Below are 20,380 nucleotides of genomic sequence, written 5' to 3' on the forward strand. Positions count from 1 at the left end.
GTGAGGCTTCTGTAAATTGTCTGATCTATCTAGATACCAGTGGTAATAACCTAGAGGCATGGTGTCCAATAGCCACACATGGCTACTACATTTAAATTTAAATTAATTACAATAATATAAAAATTTGGTTAGTCACACTATCTACCTTTCAACTTCTCAAAAGCCACATGTGGGTAGTGGTTAGCATATTTCGTACATAGACAGAGAACATTTCCAGCATCAGAAAAAGTGTTGGAGAATGCTTGTCTATCCACTTAAGCACACACAGAAATATTAAATTGGGTTAAAATCCTATCAAAAGCTAATGCTCAGACTTGCCGTTAGACAAGTACACATTATCAATGCCCTGCTAATATGAGAACTGAGAATAAAATGTGTGTTCCGGGTGGACTGTAATTAAACAGTTGAATGCCTGACTACAAACATTTAAATCTAAGTTCATGTATTTGGTGATTTGGACCTGGAATGTATCCTTAGTTTGGTTGAAGATGGAAAACATTCTTCTCTTTCTGACCAACTTATTAAACATGTTTGAATGATAGCATTACATATATTACGCAAAATCTTTCTCAAATGTCGCAAGATATATATAGTATAGGAAGCAACTACTATATGACTTTATTAGCATTTTCACTGCTTAATAAATGCATTTTGTATTAAAAAATTAATAAGTACCCAAAAGATAATTATGATATTCCTCCAAAATATTATAAATAATAAAGTTAAACAACTATGGAAATGGAAAGAAAGGGTCAGCAGTGTGTGTTATGGCATGAACATTTGTTTCCCCCAGAATTTATGTGCTGAAGATCTAACTCTCAGTGTGACGGGATTTGGAAATAGGGCCTTTGAAGGTAATTAGGTTTACATGAGGTCATGAGAGTGGGGTCCTTATGATGGAATTAATGCCCTTATAAGAAGAGGCCAGAAAGCCTGTTCAAGAACCAAATCAGCCATTGTCTTGGTCATAGACTTCCCAGCCTCCAAGGCTGTGAAAAATAAATGTCTCTTGTTGAAAGCACCCAGTTTATAGTATTTTGTTATAACAGCCTGAGTAGACTAATACAGCATGTAAATACTATATAATGACAACAGTATAAACAATGTGGCTAAAAAACAGATAACAAAAGAATCTGGGACCATTATATCCTAAAGTCTGTTACAACTAAATAAAAAAAATTTAAAAATTAAAAATGCACTTTCATTATGTCAAAAGCAGGTAGAAAAAAAATAACAATTATTTAAGAGTGTTTGTGTCCAAGTACATAGTATAAAATCTCTACACAATATATCATTCAATCTTCATAACGAAGTAGTTTTATGCTCATCTGTCATAAATGAATAAATTATAAACAATTGAAGCTTAGGGAAAACTATCAGCATTCTAGTTAATAATTAGAGGGCCTAGAATCAGGAAAATAAACTTAAATACGGTATAAGTGACTAAAGTATATTTAATTAAAAAATACATTAAAATACTGAAGACAGAATGTTGCTCCGTAAGCTTGTAACGCAGCAATAATCAATTTATATAAATTATTCCCAATATTAATGAACGTGGAGAAATCAGTGAATAACACATTGAAAAATGAATTGCCTAGAAGATGAAGTAAAACTTCGGTCTTTTGGGAATATTTAATAAATTCGTACTTTAAACTAATGATGACAAAATGAAGACAATTCCAAACATGAGAAATGAAAAGAGACATACAAAGAGATATACGAGACATTTTTTTATTTCGCAAAATGGTGCATGTTAACTCTAAGTTGGAAAACACGGATCATTAAGTGATTTTGCGAAACAAACAACAAACTCATTAACACAGAAGTTATACCAAAAATGCAAAGGAGTCTTCCCACCTCTGCACAAAATAACAAAAGCACAAAAGTTGTTAGGCTGAGACATTTCAAAGTAAATTATTTTATTACCTCAAGAAAAAGATCATATAAAAGCTATCAGTTCCAGGAAAGTTTCCAAAATGTTTAATCAAGTCAGCGTAAAAATGATACCAAAATCTAGGAGAAAACGCGTAATAAAACAAAATGCTGCAAAACACAGTTCATCCTCAGTTATATCAGTAAAATATCCTAAATAACATTCTTGCCAATAGAATGCAAAAACGGAGACAGAGTAAGAAAGGACACCGAGCAGGAGCCCACGAGGTTCACAGTAAGAAAACAAGTGGCTGAGCAGCCAGAGAGAAAGCAGCCCCGGGATTCTGCCACGTGACGTGCGGTGGACCCAGCCGCAGGGACCTGGCACGCTGCCCGCCTTTCAGCCGCTCAGCCCCTCACCCGCGTCAGCCCCTGAGCCACCTCAGCCCCTCAGTCCCTTCAGCCGCGTCAGCCGCCTTATCCCCTCGGCCCCTCAAGCCCCTCACCAGCCTCAGCCCCTCAGCCGCCTCAGCCCCTCAGCCCCTCAGCAGCCTTAGCCCCTCAGCCCCTCAGCCTCTCAGCCCCTCAGCCGCCCCCGCCGCCTCAGCCCCTCAGCCTCTCAGCCGCCCCCGCCGCCGTTAGCTCACCCGCCCGGCTGCCTTAGGGATTGGCGCTGCCCAGCGGGGTCCAGCGCAGCCTCCTGCCGGTTTTCCCACCGGTGGCTCCCGCCACTGGCTCCCGCGCTCCGTGGGCAGGGCCAGTCCGGGGGAGCGGACCCCGAGAGGCGCGGCGGGATGGCAGGCCGTGTCCAAAAGCCTCTGAAAGCCGCAGCCGGGCGCGAGTCGCTGACCGACCGGGAGGCCCCGCTCTGTCCCAGCCAAGGCCTCCCGGCGCCATCACCCACCAGGAGTCCCGGGCGGGGGCATCGCTCCCTCCACGCTGTCGCGGGCTTCTGCCAGGCGGTGATCCGTGCCCAACGCCACCAAAGGGAAGCTTGTCCCCGAGAGTGGGGGAAAACGCATCCTTCACGGGGATGTGAAAACTCGAGGTCCTCCTGCCAGGAGCCCACGGCCTCAGATGGGGCCCAGGACGCGCCCGCGCTGGGGAAGCGCCCCCTCCACCTGAGCCCGAAATTGTCCCTAACAAACCCAACACCCGCAGGGCTGACGTTTGGGCTCCGGGGTGCGGTGTCCATGAAATGGGCACCGCGTGCTTCCCATGCAAAAGACACGAAGTCTGGAGTTTATGAAATTATTGAAGGAAAGCCGCGCCAGTGCCAAGAGATCATGGCCCAGAGCTGGCAGAACTGATCAGACCAATGCTGAGCAAAAGGCCTGAAGAAGACCATCTGGAGGAGCATCCGGAGGGCCTTCCCCAAAGCACCAGATCGCCTTCCTTTCCGAGGCCACAAAGGCGAGAACCTCCAGAAATAGCATGAAACACGGTGACTTGGTGACATCCAAGCCTGCTGCCACCGTGGTTTCCGGCAAGGCAGAATCAAGGCATGAAGTAATCCACGCCAACCACGCTCCTCTGAGGGCTGAGCAAGACATCGATAGTGGGTGAAGGCAAGTGTTTGTCCCAGGAGAGGCCCAGGGTGGTTGGTCCCTTGAAGTCACCCGCCAGTCTGAAGGCCCAGGGGACTTGAGCAATACCAAGAACTGGCCACGGTCATTAGGGTAAATATTGGCATCTTACCTGCAGAAGGGAGGGATGCAGCGAGCGAGGGCAGAGGCTGCAGTGAGCTGAGATCGCACCACTGCCCTCCAGCCTGGGCGACAAGAGCGAGACTCTGTCTCAAAAAAAAAAAAGAAAACGAAAGAAAAAGAATAGAGGAAGAAAGCAAATTTATTGTCTTCAGTGGTTTGAAATAACAAAAGCTGATGGCCAAATACAGTATGTGAAATAACTCCTGCTTAAATTGTTTAAGAAAGAAATGATACAGGGCAAACACAATAAGTCTTGTGTGACATTTTTTGAGTACCTGAAACTTCTTCTATTTAAAAAAGGAAATTTAAAAAAGGAAAAGGAGTTTTGATTCATCTTGGCCAGCATTTAAAACACGAGCATGGCAGACACGGTTCTGCAGCCTCTTCCCAGTGAGGGTCTTCAGTGGCATTTACTGCAGTTGTCAGCTGATGCTGTGTCTCTCCTGGGCCTGGGTAACTTCAGGGACCTCCACTGACAGCTTCTCCTCTCCTCAGGCTTCCAGAAAAGTAACAGCCAACCAGGGAAATAGAAATTCTCATTTTAAACAATCTTGACAAATTGTAGAAATTGCATTGGTACTACTCACATCTCTAGGTTTTTGAGCATTTTTTTTTCCATGGAGATTAGATTATAAACATTGCATCTATGCTTCTACATGTGTTCATGACCCAATTGGCCTCTTTGATACTCGAGTAGTAACACTATTCTGAGGAAGTGAAACTGTTAAAATATATTATAAATACATATATTCTTATCTATAATTTATTAACATACACGTTCAACAATCAGAAATCTTTAAATTTTGGCAAACTTCAATGCTGACCAGTATAACATTCAATGAAATAGCTTCTTTAATTTTTTATTACTTTCTATTTATGGCTCGTTTGTTAATTTTTATGTTTTCATGCTGTTTTAGTATGTGAACATATTGTATATATATATATATTTTTTTGAGACATAGTTTTACTCTTGTTGCCCAGGCTGGAGTGCAATGGCGCGATCTTGGCTCACTGCAACCTCTGCCTCCCGAGTTCAAGCAATTCTTCTGCCTCAGCCTCCCAAGTAGCTAAGATTACAGGCATCCGCCACCATGCCCAGCTAATTTTGTATTTTTAGTAGAGATGGGGTTTCTCCATGTTGGTCAGGCTGGTCTCAAACTCCCGACCTCAGGTGATCCACCTGCCTCGGCCTCCCAAGGTGCTGGGATTACAGGCATGAGCCAATGTGCCCAGCCTCTGCCACCTGTCTTTATCCAGATGCACATAACTGTTATCCTCTGCCTGTCCACTAATGTATATTAGGATTGTTGGAGAAAATAACTTGTTTCTTTAGCATCACAGGTCCACAAATTGAAAGTGTGCCCCCAGGAGCTGCACTAAATGATTTGTACCCATCTGCACCTGATTTAGAACATTTAGAAGGTAAGATTCTAAACTACAAGTTTGTGATGTTTAGGAGCCATTCTGGACTTTGAGCTGATGAGATGATACAATTTAGATAATAATACTTTGGATTTGAGCTGATGATGAGATGAAATCTTTGGAAGGGAGTAAATGTATTTTGCCTTTAGGGAGAATATGAACATTTGAAATTTAGAGGCAACTGTATGGTAGGTGATATGAAGATTTCTTCTAAGATTTTCTTCCACGGTAAACAATTACCATGCTGTAGGGAAGGCTGCATGCCATAAAATGGTGGGCCACCTCTAGGATTTGAGAACAACTCTCCATTGACAGGCAAAAATAAACCAGAATCTTCAGTCCTGTGACTATAGGAACTGAATTCTGACAAAAACCAATGAGCTTGGAAAATGGCCTGAAATAAAATAATAGCCCTGCATCCAACTTGGAAAGGAAAAAGTCCAATTTTCTCTGTTTGCAGATGTTACAATCTTCTGCTTGGAGAAACCTAGAGACTCCACCTCACCATCTCACGGGGACACAGACCATCACAGCGCGACAATAGCCTGCAGGAAGGTTGCACAGACCCCTGGCAGCTCATCCTGGGGACAGTTCTCTAGTCTGGGAAAAGGCTTCTCAGAGAAAGGGGCCTGTTTTGTTTTTATTTTTTCATTGTAGGAAGAACGCACAGTTTAAGTGTTCAACTTGATGAACTTTTGCCCACGGGTGCACTCAGTCTCAGCCCCCAGACCAAGCTGGACAAGACCAAGCCCAGCCCTTAGAGGGTTCTTTTGTCCCCTCCCATCCAATACCTCCCCCCAGAAGTAACCACTCTTCTCAGCCCTTTGCTGTAGATTAATTCTGCTTCTTTTTGCCTTCTATAGACGCATGAGGAAGGTGCTCTTTTGAGTCCGGCTTCTTCACTCAATAATGACATCTGTGAGATCCTCTTATATTGTTGCATGTGGTCATAGGTCATTCTTTTTCATTGCTGTATAGTATTTCATTGCATGAATACACTGTCATTTGTTGATGTTTTCTGTTTATGGACATTTAGGTTGTGCTAGACAGTGATAGTTTTGACTGAGTAGAAGTTACCTTGCTATGCAGCAGCAGAGAGGATAGGGAGGAACATTTGAGAAGACAGGAACAACATGTGCAAAGGCCTTTGGCAGGAGGGAGCATGCCTGGGGCCCTGAAGGCTGGTGTGGCTTCCTGGTACCCCGCTTCTAGGCCACTGTGTTCTGAGCGCCTGCTGCCCTGGCCTGGTGTGTGGCCCTCCACACCCATTCCCACCTCCTCCTCCTGTGCCTTCCTGACCTGCAGGGGCTGGGAAGCTGAAGGGGAGTGATGTAGCCACAGAAGAAACACGTGGAACCACAGCAGCTGGAGGCGGTGAGAAATGGCATCCCCCTAGGCCCTTTGTAGGAAGCAGGGCCCTGCCAACATCTTGATTGCAGATTTCTCACCTCTAGAACTGTGAGAAAATTAATTTCTATTGTTTTAAGCCACCAAGTTTTTGGTCATTTGTCACAGATCCACAGGAAACTCATGTGTCTCATGCATTAGTAAGCAGCATGGTATTCTGGATCTACTGGAACAGTCTCGCAATGAGTTCAGACAAGAATTACTAAAGGCAATTGGTGAAATTAAACATCTTTCCAGCCTGCTGGCCAAGGTGAGGAGAGACAGTTTTTTACTGGTATTTGCCCGTCCTTGTTCACATTTCTACCCTTAACCTCTAAATTCACAGAGCACAGAGAAGCATTTGCTCATCTATTTCACTCATGAAGCCAGCATTCCAGCTTGAAGGCCTGTTAGATTGCAGACAGATTGGCACTGGGATACAAAAAGGAAACACCCAAATTTCTGGTGGTAGACAGTTCAAAGTGTAGTTGAGATGTAGAGAATCAAAGCAGAGAGTACAATGCAGTGATAAAGAATATCAGCCAGGCACAGTGGCTCACACCTGTAATCCCAGGACTTTGGGAGTCCGAGGTAGGCAGATCACCTGAGGTCAGGAGTTCGAGACCAGCCTGGCCAACATGGCAAAACCCCATCTCTACTAAAAATACAAAAATTATCTGGGAGTGGTGGCGGGGGCCTGTAATCCCAGCTACTTGGGAGGCTGAGGCAGGAGAATTGGTTGAACCTGGGAGGCAGAGGTTGCAGTGAGCTGAGAAGATCATGCCACTGCAATTCAGCCTGGGTGACACAATGAGACTCCATCAAGAAAGAGAGAGAGAGAGAAAGAGAGAAAGAAAGAAGGAAGGAAGGAAGGAAAGAAAAAGAAAAGACAGAGAGAAGGAAGGAAGGAGGGAAAGAAGGAAGGAAGGAAGGAAAGAAAGAAGGAAAGAATATCATAGAGTTATGCCCAGACTCTAGTCTAGTGCAAAGCAGAACACCTAGTGTAATATGGTAGTGAGTAGTACAGGAGGACTTCCTGGAAGAAGTGACAACTGAGCTGAATTCTGAAGATTGAGTGGGAGTTTGCCAGGTCTATTGGCATGCTTTTAGCTGCTAGTAACAGACAATTAAAATCACTCCCAATTTTCCCTCCAAAACATTGCCACTATTTTGGAGTTTTCTTCCAGATATATGTGTGTGTATGTGTATCTCATAAGTTTAAAAAGTTTTAGAATAGACCGGGTGCAGTGGCTCACGCCTGTAATCCCAGCAATTTGGGAGGCCATGGAGGTTGGATCACCTGAGGTCAGGAGTTCGAGACCAGCCTGACCAACATAGTGAAACCCTGTGTCTACTAAAAATGCAAAAATTAGCCAGGCGTGGTGGTGGGTGCCTGTAATCTCAGGTACTTGGGAGGCTGAGGCAGGAGAATTGCTGGAACCTGGGAGGTGGAGGTTGCAGTAAGCCCAGATCACTCCATTGCACTCCAGCCCAGGCAACAATAGCGAGACTCCATCTCAAACAACAACAAAAAAATTTAGAATAATCTTGTACATGTTATTAACTTTCATTTTGCATGTAACTTTTTTAAAATGATTAAACTTTTCTCAGCATATTCTCATCATTAAATATTATTTAAAACATTATTTTAAGGTTAGATAGTATTTTATCATATAAATAATTCATATTTACTAGTCCCCTGTTGTTGAACATATATGTATTATTGAACATTTATGTTCTTTCCAGTCTTTCAATATTGTAAATACTTTTTTTCATCTCTCTCTTATTACTGATTTAGGAAAAATTCCTAGATATTGAATTACTGAGTCAGAGCATAAACATTTTAAAGACTTCTAACATATCCAGCCAGATTGCCCTTCAGAAACATTATACCAATTTGTTCCAGCAGTCATGAGAACACACACTTCCCTGAGCTCTTGCCAGCACTTGATATTACATTGTTATTGCATTTCAATCTGTTAATCATTTCTTTTTCTTTCTTTTTACCCTTTTTGCTTGGAAATATCTTCCCTAGCCCAAGATTCAATAAACAATAACTTTTCTCATTTAAAAAAATAATTATCTAATCAGTCTAGAATTTTGGTTTTTGATATAAGAATCGTGATGATTGTATGATATTCTGCCCACCAACCAGAGCAGTGCTGGAGAGGTGCAGAGATGGCCTCCTGTTTCCTGTTTCCTCCAAGTTCTGGGTCTGTGATTTAGGGATCTGCTGCTGAGAGAGGTTCAAAACATCTTCCCACCTTATTTCATGGACTGTCATTGTTTCAAGAAGCAAATTATACCATCAGCTCCAGGAAGATTTTTTTCTACTGCTTCATGTGTTTTAAGATCAGTCCATTGCAACCTGATTCTGCATTCTGCCATCTGATGGGCTTCGTGGTGGGTCATGTGAGGAGTTTCTATCTTTGTCTGTGTTCTAAATTTGCAGGTATTTTATTTAAAGTATGGAAGCAATTTTATTAGAAGTCACTAGCCAAGCTTTGCATTAGGTTTTAATATCTTGTAGAATAAGATTACTTTCCCTTTTTTTGCCTTAAGATTCCTCATTACTCTTTTGCATAATGTTTAATCTCCCATGTGGCCCTTTTTGAAGTTCTTCCCCAGTCCCTCATTTGTCTCTCTGGTATTTTGATTGGCATTTGCATTATACGTATTAATGAGAAGTAATTTGGTATTTTTTAAATGTCTTATTTTTTCCTGATCATAAAATTATATGTTCTTTACAGAAGATTTAGAAAATACAGAAAAGTATAAAAAAGAAAAGTATTACCTTTAATCTCACCACTTAAAGGAAAAAAATGCAAACATTTTGCTGTATGTCCTTTCAGACTTTTTCTTAGTTTATACATGTTTGAGCATGCATAAAACTTGCATTGATATGATTATGATATTTCATCTTCCTATCCAGAAGAATAGAGTATGTCTTTCCACATTCCATTACAAAGAACCAGTTGGATTCATTTATTTATTCCACTGCTAATCTGTTTTTATTAATTCTTGTATTCTACTTTTTGGACATTTCTTTGATTTCTCACTAGTTTCTTGAGTAAAATTCTTTGTTCATTTCACTTTCTTGATTGATAATGAAAGCATTTAAAGATATTAATTTGACCTTTCTTGTAGCTTTGGCTAAATAGAGACAATAAAATCTAGAAACTTCTGAAATAAATTAAACCTAATTTAGAGAAAAAAGGAAAGTGTGCATTTTCTGTAGAGTACAAGGCACAACATATATATTTAAAATTAGGCTGTTATTATAAAATCAAGTTATACATATATTCCATATCTTATTGCATGCTACCTAGAATTATCAAATACTAACAGCAGGACAAAAAAGTCCTCACTAGTAATTTTAGGTGAGAGTTTGAGGTAAAGATGTGGACATGATATCACATAGGTTTGCTTTCATATCTGTCAAGACCCTAGGTCTGTGATTTTGTGCTTTCTTATATGTACAGAGACTGATTTGTAATTGCAGTGAACTTGTAACATACTAATCTTCCTGCCCTTTTACATTACCATAGGAAAAGCAAAACCCAGACCTAATCAAACTGATAGCTTATTGTATCTCTACCTCAGAATATCAACTAATCCACCAGCAACCATGATGATATGGTTTGACTGTGTTTCCACCCAAATCTCATCTCAAATTGTAATCCCCATGTGTCAAAGGAGGAACCTGGTGGGAGGTGACTGCATCATGGGGGCAGTTTCGCCTATGCTGTTCTTGTGATAGTGAGCAAGTTCTCACAATATCTGTTGGTTTTATAAGTGGCAGTTTCCCCTGCTCTCCCCTCTCCTCATGCCTTATGAAGAAGTTGCTGCTTCCCGTTTGCCTTCCACCATGATTGTAAGTTTCCTGAGGCCTCCCCAGCCATGCAGCATTGTAAGTTGATTAAGCCTCTTTTGTTCATAAATTACTCAGTCTCAGGTATTCTTTATAGCAGTGTGAAAATGTACTGATACAGGAAATTGGTACCAAGAGTTTGGGGCACTGCTATAAAGATACTTGAAAATGTGGAAGCAACTTTGGAACTGGGTAATGGGCAGAGGTTGGAACAGTTTGGAGGGCTCAGAAAAAGACAGGAAGATGTGGGAACATCTGGAGCTTGCTAGAGACTTGTTGAATGATTTTGACCAAAATGCTGATAGTGATGTGGACAGTGAAGTCCAGGCTTAGGTGGTCTCAGATGGAGATGAGGAACTTATTGGGAACTAGAGCAAAGATCACTCTTGCTATGCTTTAGCAAAGAGACTAGTGGCATTTTGCTCCTGACCTAGAGATCTGGGTGAACTTGACAGAGATGATTTGGGGTATCTGGCAGAATAAATTTCTAAGCAGTAAAGTGTTCAAGAAGTGACAGCATGAAAGTTTGGAAAATTTGCAGCCTGACTATGTGGTAGAAAAGGAAAACCCTTTTCTGGAAAGAAATTCAAGCCGGCTGCAGAAACTTGCATAAGTAACAAGGAGTCAAATGTTAATTGCCAAGACAATGGGGAAATGTCTCCAGGGCATGTCAGAGATCTTCACAGCAACGCCTCCCATCACCCAGAGGCTTAGCGGGGAAACATGGTTTTGTGGGCCAGGCCCAGGGCTGCTCCTCTGTGCAGCCTTGGGACATGGTACCCTGCATCCCAGCTGCTGCAGCTCCAGTCGTGGTTAAAGAGGCCAAGGACAACTTGGGCTGTTGCTTCAGAGGGTGCAAGCCCCAAGCCTTGGCAGCTTCCATGTGGTGTTGGGCCTGCAGGTGCACAGAATAGCTGAGCTTTGGGAGCCTCTGCCTAGATTTCAGAGGATGTATGGAAGCACCTAGATGTCCAGGCAGAAGTCTGCTGCAGGGGCAGAGTCCTCATGGAGAAACTCTGCTAGGGCAGCACAGAAGTGAAATGTGGGGTTGGAGCCCCCATACAGGGTCCCTGCTGGGGGATGGCCTAGTGGAGCTGTGAGAAGAGGGCCACCATCCTCCAGACTCCCGAATGGTAGATCCATCAACAGCTGTACCATGTGCCTGGAAAAGCTGCAGGCACTCAGTGCCAGCCCGTAAAAACAGCCAAAGGGGCTATACCCAGCGGTGCCACAGGGGCGGAGCTGCCCAAGGCCTTGGGAGCCCACATCAGAATGCCCTGGATGTGAGATATGGAGTCAAAGAAGATCACGTTGGAGCTTTAAGATTTAATGACTCCCCTACCAGATTCTGGACTTGCATGAGGCCTGTTGGTCCCTTTGTTTTGGCCAATTTTTCCTGTTTGGAATGGGAACATTTACCCAATGCCTGTACCCGCATTGTATCTTGGAAGTCACTAACTTGCTTTTGATTTTACAGGCTCATAGATGGAAGGGACTTGCCTTGTGTCAAATGAGACTTTGAACTTGGATTTTGGGTTAATGCTGGAATGAGTTAAGACTTTGGGGGACTGTTGGGAAGGCATAATTGGTTTTTAAATGTGAAAGGGCTTGAGATTTAGGAGGGCCCAGCAGCAGAATGATATGGTTTGGCTCTGTGTCCCCACCCAAATCTCATCTTGAATTTTAATCCCCATGTGTCGAGGGAGGGACCTGATGGGAGGTGATTGGATCATGGGGGTGGTTTGCCCCATGCTGTTCTCATGACAGTGAGTTTTCATGAGGTCTGATGATTTTATAAGTGGCAGTTTCCCCTGCTCTCCCCTCTCTCCGGCTGCCTTGTGAATAAATTACCTGCTTCCCCTTTGCCTTCCATCATGATTGTAAGTTTCCTGAGGCCTTCCCAGCCAAGCAAAACTGTGAGCCAATTAAACCTCTTTTGTTTATAAATCACCCAGTCTCAGGCATTCTTTAGAGCAGTGCGAAAATGAACTAATATACATGAATTCAAATGATAATACTTAAGAGACTCATGTCCAAAGGGTAACAGGAGCAGTTTTAGAACAAAACTAAAATGAAGGATCTAAAGTGCTGTACTGGGTTCTCTTGACTTACCCAGTGAGCAATGTTATGATCTTGGGCAGCCCCTTTACATTCTGCAATGTGGAAATGAAATGTGATGGTGGATGGAAACTCATCTTGAACCTAATTCCATGGGAAGCATTTAACATTTAACATTTCATCATGACATATGCTTGTTGTAGGCATTTGATACATAAGTTTTATTACCTCATGCAGGTATTTTGCTAAAAGGGGTTTGGTTTGTTCGTGGTTTTTGGTTTGTTTGTTTGCTTGTTTTTTAGAGAGACAGGGTCTCATTCTGTTATCTAGGCTGGAATTCAGTGTTGCAATCCTCACCCACTGCAGCCTTGAACTCCTGGGTTCAAGCGATCCTCCCACCTCAGCCTCTGAGTAGCTGGGACTACAGGCAAATGTCACCATGCCTGGTAAATTTTTTTATTTTTTTTAAGAGATGGGGTCTCACTATATTGCTCAAGCTGGTCTCAAACTGTTGGTTTCTAGCAATCCTCCCACCTTGGGCTCCCAAAGCACTCGGATTACAGGTGTGAGCCACTGTACCCAGGCAAAAGATAACTTTTGAACACCAACTGAGGATGTTACTTACAATGAATCTTATCCTCATTCTCATTTACTTATTTGGACGGAGTTTCCTGAAATTTGTCTCACTATCATCTAGGATCCTTTCTCGTTCTCTAAGTGGGAGATTGTGTCTGGTTTGGGAACTGCAAGCCCTGTTCGGGAAAAGGGAAATAGAACTTCACTATGTTGGTGACAAAAAGCCATTCCAGAGTTCTATGTGGACATAATCTTTTGGAAGGCATGATCAATATAGGGAGTTCCATATGATTACAAAAGTAGTTGGGAGGGGTCAAATATGTGCTCCCAAGAATGGTAAAATATGCTGCATCACAGAACCAATATAAGTTAGCCAAAAATATATATTTTTCTAATTTTTTTAAAAAGGCAGAATTGAAGTACCTGAAAAGAGACTTTTTAAGAGAGACAGTCCTAGGTCTGGGGGATTGTCCTCAGGTGGAGTTTTCAAGATAGGCCGATGAAAATATAAATTTTTCCCTTTACAAAGAGTAGAGTTTTTACTTGGAAATGGAGATAGAACTACTCCATAAGGGTTCATAAGATATCATAAATCCCTGAATCCTAAGGTCCATTTGGTCCAACAGAAAAATAGCAAGTCACAACAAAAATCTACTTACCCAGAGAGACCAGGTTCCTGTAGTTTCCCAATATCATACCCTTGTGCAGAGTCCTTTTGAGGAATCCATTAAGTTCCACTCTTCCCAGACGAAGTCATCCCTTAATGTCACTGATTCCTAAGTATTCCATAACACATTATGATGATACAAATCTATTCATTACCTGGCCCAATGGGAGGAAAAATAAATGTAATGAAAGGAATATTCATGTAAACACAAAATGCTTATGGGGAAGAAAGCTTGCAGGTCATGCAATCAAATTCCCAAGAGGACATTTAATAATTCTAAGCAAGGATTCATCTAATCTCTGCCTGAACTCCAAAGAATTCAAATTCATTATTGCACGAGGTAGCTTACTCTATTTTCTAAAGCTGTTCGTTGTTAGCATAAAGTTTTACAATCTGAATCAAAATCTATCTTCAAGTAACTTTTAACCATTGGTTTATTATTTGAAGCCAAAAAGCATTAGTTTCTTCCTTCACAGAAGAGTTCTTTAAGAGTTTAAAAATTACTAAATATAAAATGCACACAAAATTGCCTATAACAAATATCACTACAAATTGAACAGTGTACTCCTACCAAAATTAACAAATAAAACATTACCAATACCTTTGAAGTCACCTGTGTGTCTTGTCTTTCCTGGACTTATCCCTGTAGAAGTAATAATCTACCCTAAATATTGTGTTAAACATTTTTTTTTTATAGTTTAACGAAATGTGTATGTTTCTCTAAACTTTCCTGGTGGCTTATTTTACATTCTGTTGTTTGTTGATAATGTTTTTAATTCCATCTATCATGTCCTTAAACATTTTAAATGTAATAATTTTAAATTTTTAATCAAATGAGCTCTGCCTCTGAAGTTTTGGGGGATATATTTCTGCCGTTTATTGTTTGTGCTGATTTTCATTCACAGTGTCTTATTTTATTATTTGTTTTGTAATGTTTAAGTTTTGGACTTCTGTTTGGCTCATCTTCATCTGTGGGGAATGTGAGGGAACTGGGATCTCCAAAAGACATTTGCTCAGTTTCCAATTTCAGAGTGTATTGAATAAATATTTTGAGTAATCTTTTTCACTGGAAATTTCGTTTTATTCCAGTCCTCCTGTGAATATCCTGTTGTTTTGATTACTCTTCAATGCCACTCTCCTTAGAAGATGTACCTCATTCCGTGTGCATTTCGATATGTGGAAGTGTGTTGGGAGGTGGGGTCCCAAATTATTCATTCATTCTTCCTTCGTTTCATTCAGTATGCAAGCAGTCTCCTAAGTAGGCACTCTGAGTGATAAACTCCATGAGATGTAGTTTCTATCCTCAAAAAATACCGCCTTTGGTAGGGATAAAGTAAATAGACCTTAATATAGCTCTTGGACGAGCAGCCCTTGAATAAGTGGTCAAATAAATTTGTTGCAAATAAATACTTTCAGTCATTGTGTTTTAAGAATTATCATTTGTATGCATTGAGGAGAACTTCTACAGCTATTTGTCTTCAGAAAGGGTTTTTCTTTGTATTTCGAAGAATTTTGGCCTTAAAATTTCCAGCTTATTTTCAGACATTCATACCCATTCTACTTAATTGGCATTATAGTCATCAATTGTTGTCTCTTCCAACTCTGAGGGAATTGTCATAAAGGGAATTGTTCAGAAATGTGTTTCCAAGCACTTGTTCACATATTTGTCTGGATTACATCTATTTGTTCTCTCGACGGCTTTCTTTAGTCGCAACTAAATGTTCCAAGACAAGGGTTGTGTCATTATTTGTATCTCTAGTGCTATTGCTTTTGACACATAGTCAAGGCTTCTCAACAGAAGTGTATCCAATTGGAATTTTTTCTCACCTTTGAAGAGCCAATTCCTTCACTAACGCAGACAAAAGGGGCGGGGGGCTCAGGCGCTGAGGATTCTGGGCACTGTAGTTCCGACGCTCCGGCTGCGCAGGCGCAATGCCCTGCCTGGAGGCCGGCACCGCCGAGCCGCCGCCATTGCTGGAAGCGTTCCCGCCCTGCTCTGCGAGTTCCCTCAGTTGTCCTCAGTTCGGCCGCCAGGTACTCGTTGTCCCGGGCGCCTGGCCTCGGTTGCCCGCCGCCCCTCCCTTGGCGCTTGGCTCCCGGCGGCGTCCGGGGCGTGGCCGTTCCCTCTAGAGCCCCTGTCCCTGAGCGGACCCGCCCACCCCTCAGAGGCGATTGGGGCTGGGCCTCCTTCCCGAGTGTGGGTTCGGTCTCCAGCTGGCCTCCCTCACAGGTCGGGCCGCGTGCCCTCTGCGGCCTCCTAGCCCGGGTCCAAACCCGGGAACCCCCTCCCTGCGGGCCTGGCGGCGCTGGGGTTAAAAAGAGCCGGGCGCAGGGCGTGAGCTGGGAGTCGAGTAGGGCGGGCGGGCCCCTGACCCGACTTTCCCGGTCTTCCCAGCCCCGCGCCTTGCAGGCCCTGAGGAGGGCATACCCGAAGTGGGTAGAGGAGAGCAGTTAGGGAAAGAAGGCAAGGTTGGCAGGAACATGTCCGCTCTGGCTTCTGAACTGGCAGGGATGGAACTAGGTTCCACATCGGGGGACCTGCGCTACTCAGTAACCGAGGCAGCTTTTCCTGAAATGTAACATTTCAAATACTGTAATCACCTTTTAATCACTTGTCACTCCCTGACATGACAATGGTATTATTGCATTGGTTGGGAAATGCTGGACTGGTACATGGCGCTGAGATTCTCAGCAAAAACATGGACCCTTCATTATTTCTAAATAACTGCACTGGCCAAGGAAGCAAAACAAGTAAAGTTTCTCCTTAAGTCTCTGGATACGTTTGCAATAGTTGGAAAGACAGAGCTTGTAAATAGGGAAATTATAACTGGGGAATAGTGGCCTAGATATCTTCTGCATAATGACAAAGGGGACAGTAGAAACATATAAGGTGGCTACTGTCATGTACTAATAGCTGATTCGTTGTGCTCAAGTGACTTGCCTGTGGTCACAGTTTTACGGTTGCCAAACCAGGGTTAGAACCTGGGGATGTGGCCAGCCACTCTGGGATTTTATTCCTATTCCAGACTCCTATGTATATGTAGATACTACTTCTTGTCTGCTTGGAGAGTACAGAAAAGCAGAAAGAAGGGTAAACATCACAGCCCCAGGTCTCAGAGGTCTCAGTAGAGTTTTGGGTTACTCAGTCTTTTCTTCTATGCATTATATTTGCACAATTGAGATCAAGCTGAATATATTAAATGTTAAATATTGTTTATTCTAATTATAAAATAAGATATTTATTGTAGTTTGGTTTTTAAACATATGTTACGAGCATAATCTACATAATCTACATAAAGTATTGCCAAAGAGTTTATTAATATTTACAAAATTTTAAAAATGATGACTCAGCTTACTCTTGATAAATGTTAAAGATGCAGAAAACCATTACTCTAGACCTTCGGAATTGAAAATGCCTTATGTTGCTCTTTGTAGGTCTGCTTTAGTGTTCGGGGGTTGCGGGGGGGGCAATATTCTTGGCTCATTTTTTTTCTTTGCAACCTTGTAAAACTTGGGGGTCAGTGTATGGGCTTGGGAGGGAGAGTCAGTTTTCAAGCTCTCTGAAGTAATATGCAACATCATATATGCATGTGCATTATTTTGTGGACAAGGTCAGATTCTCAGATGGGTCCGTACCCCCCAAAAAGTTAAGATTTACTGGTATGCATAGATTGTGTAGTGGTGAGATCAGGGCTTTCAGGGTATCTGTCCCTAGAATAACGTACATTATACCCATTAAGTAATTGCTTATTCTCCACCCCCCCCACTCCTTCACCCTTCAGAATCCCTATTGTGTAACAGGCAATATTTCTTAAAATATTACACTAAAAACATGATATAATTTAACATTATATAATTAACATGTTAACATTATATTAAACTAAATATTTCTTAAGGTGTACTTGTTCAAGCTGTATATTTCTATGCCTCACATCTAGAGATCCTGATTTTGATCTTGGATGGGGCCAAATAATTTCCTTTTTAATAAGCATATCCAGTGAGTTTTTTGCATTCTCAGATTTGAGACCCTTCTAATTATACATGTGGCGTTTTCATTAGAAAACAGGAGAGAAGTCATAATTTTCATTAGATTTGCAAAAGGCTCTATGACAGAAAAATCTAGAGAAACACTGGCATAAGGCAAAACCACTTACTGGTTACCTTGAGGCTTCAATACAGGAATCCCCTCAGACTATTCTTTCTTTACCTCTTTTATCTCCACACTGTACCGCTTTCCTCCCTCAACTTCTCATTGTTTCTCTTCCACCAAAACCTTTTCATTGTGCCTAGGAAAGCCCCAGTGTCATGAAACAGATCACTCTACATTTTTAAGATACTCACTTTTTTTTTTTTTTTTTGAGATGGAGTCTCGCTGTGTCGCCCAGGCAGGAGTGCAGTGACACAATCTCTGCTCACTGCAACCTCCACCTCCCGAGTTCAAGCAATTCTAGTGCCTCAGCTTCCCGAGTAGCTGGGACTACAGGCGTGCACCACCACACCTAGCTGATCATTTTGTATTTTTTAGTAGAGTCAGGGTTTCACCGTGTCAGCCAGGCTGGTCTCGAACTCCTGACCTCAGGGGCTCCGCCCGCCTCAGCCTCCCAAAGTGCTGGGATTACAGGTATGAGCCACCATGCCCAGCCAAGATATTTACATATTTTCTTGATTTAACTAACCCTGGTCTCCTCCTTGAGTTAATACATTAATCTGACAGTATATGTTTCAGTATACCCATATCTAGTTAATTTTTATATCTCTAATATTCTTTGCATTCTTGATAACCTTGCTTTATATATTCTTGTTTTTCAGAGAATAATGGTTAAGTACTTCAAGTATCTTTTCAGATGAGCTTCTGATTGTTAGACACTGTAAGGTTAGATTAAGTTCTGCTATGTTTATTGAGCAAAGCTACTGAACGTTATGAGAAGCAAGGTGCACATTCAGGGAAGGAGCAGATTCCACATGTTTAAGCATAACAAAGGCCCTACTTGCAGGACCATATAATTGCTTATAACACTTTTTGTACAAAAACTTAATACTTATTATGTCACTGCCCTCATGAATAAAGATTCATGAGGCTAGTATTACCATCCTAGAAGAATTTATATTAACAATCTGTACAGTTTGATATCCTACATCAGGCACTCCTGGTTCTTGAACCAAACTCAGCCTCAGCAAGGCCATACATATCATTAGCCAAAGGTAGAAGAGCAGGGCCCAAGCATCCCTGGAAAAGATCTCTGCCACCCTGTTCCTCCATAGGATAAAACTTTTATTAGGTATATACTTTTTTTCAATATAAAAAGACTATAGCTTAATGCTTTGTGCACTGAATTTCATGTCTCTTCTATTATTATTATTATTATTATTATACCTGCTTCTTTTTTGTTTAAGTTTGCCTGATATAGAAAGGATAAAGATCTATTTGAATATCAGATTGGGAGGGGTAAATCAAGATTTCCAATATCATTTAAATTTTGAAGTCGTAGTGTTCTCTTTACATGAAACAGATCTCTGAAAATGTTAGGAAATAGACTTCGTGGGAAAGGCAAGAAAAGGAGATTCTTGGAATATTTAATTGTTAGATGAGTAAGTGATTGTGGCAAAGAAAGACTGAAGTATTTTTTCTCATACTTCACACAGCATGTTGATTCAGTGGAAAAGGTATGGGCTTTGGAATTAGATTGATTTGGGGTCATGTATCTGCATGGCCTTGGGTACTTTAATTTAATTCAGTTTCCTCATCTATGGAATGGGAATATTATTCCTACTAGGTTGATGTGAAAATAAAATGAGAAAGTATTTTAAAACCTCCTTGTACAATGGCTAGCCTGTTAGTTGTGACTATAGTTAACAGTGCTAAAATCTTGAGCTCTGCCGGAGCAAGGGTCTTTGTCCCTCACTGATCTTAAGGGTTACTCTTGTGCTTCCTTAGGGAGGTCATGCTCACTTGTATGTCAGGATTCCAACTTGGTGAGTCTGAAATTCCCCAGGCAGGATTGCTTTCCATGGCTTATTTCTCTTCCTTAGGTATGTCTTTGCAAGACTCCACTCTTTCCAGAGAGGGGAAACCAGAGGGAGAGATTATGGCTGCTGTGTTTTTCTCAGTTGGACGCCTGGTAAGTTGGGATTCCCTGTTTTTGACCTACTATCTTGGTTTGAGAGCATGTTTACTTTTCCTGAAGGCTTGCGACTTCTCTACTTCCCCCGACACCCCTTCTGGGAACTCAACTAAATAGACCCATGAAAATTGGGTTCACAGTAAGGGTAGTAAACTATGGGACGATTCACTATACTTACTTAACCAAATATCAGGACACATGATCTTTCAAAAAATATCTGAGCTGTCGTTAGTTATGACAGGCATCTTTAATTTTGATATTAAATTTGTATTGTTCCCAGGAAATTTCAGTTATTTATGGGACAGCAGAATGGAATATTTTTCAATTGGAAAATTTTATTTAGGAAATTATGGGGAAAATATATGTACACAAACACATACCCCAGCCCTGATTCACAGGAACCATTCCCCTTGTGCCACTCTCAGTGATCTCTTTTCTACTCATTAAGAAGTGATCAGATTTAATAGATTACATTGAGAGAATATGTTTAAGACAGTGCTTGGCTGTAGGGAATTTACAGTTTCATTGAGGTAAAATGTACAAAAGTAATAATTACATTATTTAGGTGAATAGTAGTTGCTTATCGGTATGATAAAGATGAGTGCTATGTAAAGAAAGAAATGGGATGATAGTGTGGGCTAAACTGGTCATAGAAAGTTCGTAAGGATAGTTAGATTTAAGCTGGTACTGAATT

General features: G+C 41.6%; 1 protein-coding gene and 2 long non-coding RNA genes across 6 annotated transcripts in view; 2 read left to right on the forward strand and 1 right to left on the reverse strand.

The window, feature by feature from the left end:
* Positions 1–2,319: 2,319 nt before the first annotated feature.
* Positions 2,320–7,234, forward strand: LOC134808884 (uncharacterized). The gene is made up of 3 exons (XR_010152998.1): positions 2,320–3,443; positions 4,918–5,006; positions 5,870–7,234. It is a non-coding gene; the product is annotated as an uncharacterized LOC134808884 (long non-coding RNA).
* On the reverse strand, positions 3,707–15,972 carry LOC134808883 (uncharacterized). Its single transcript, XR_010152997.1, has 3 exons — positions 14,166–15,972; positions 13,557–13,719; positions 3,707–4,080 (listed from the first exon to the last, which is right to left on the reverse strand). It is a non-coding gene; the product is annotated as an uncharacterized LOC134808883 (long non-coding RNA).
* The window catches only part of ZNF624 (zinc finger protein 624), a 33,137-nt gene continuing 28,244 nt past the window's right edge, over positions 15,488–20,380 (forward strand). For 2 of the 4 annotated variants that reach the window (XM_009440942.5, XM_063798940.1), the window contains exons 1-2: positions 15,519–15,598; positions 19,595–19,683. In XM_009440942.5, coding sequence (XP_009439217.2) covers positions 19,597–19,683 — 87 coding nt within the window. In that variant the 5' untranslated portion in view covers positions 15,519–15,598; positions 19,595–19,596. Of the gene's footprint in view, positions 15,599–18,373; positions 18,844–19,594; positions 19,684–20,380 lie in introns of those variants that run through there. The other 2 variants (XM_511785.7, XM_009440941.5) reach the window with 2 other exon arrangements.

The sequence above is a fragment of the Pan troglodytes genome, chromosome 19 (assembly GCF_028858775.2).
Source record: "Pan troglodytes isolate AG18354 chromosome 19, NHGRI_mPanTro3-v2.0_pri, whole genome shotgun sequence".
NCBI lineage: Eukaryota > Metazoa > Chordata > Mammalia > Primates > Hominidae > Pan > Pan troglodytes.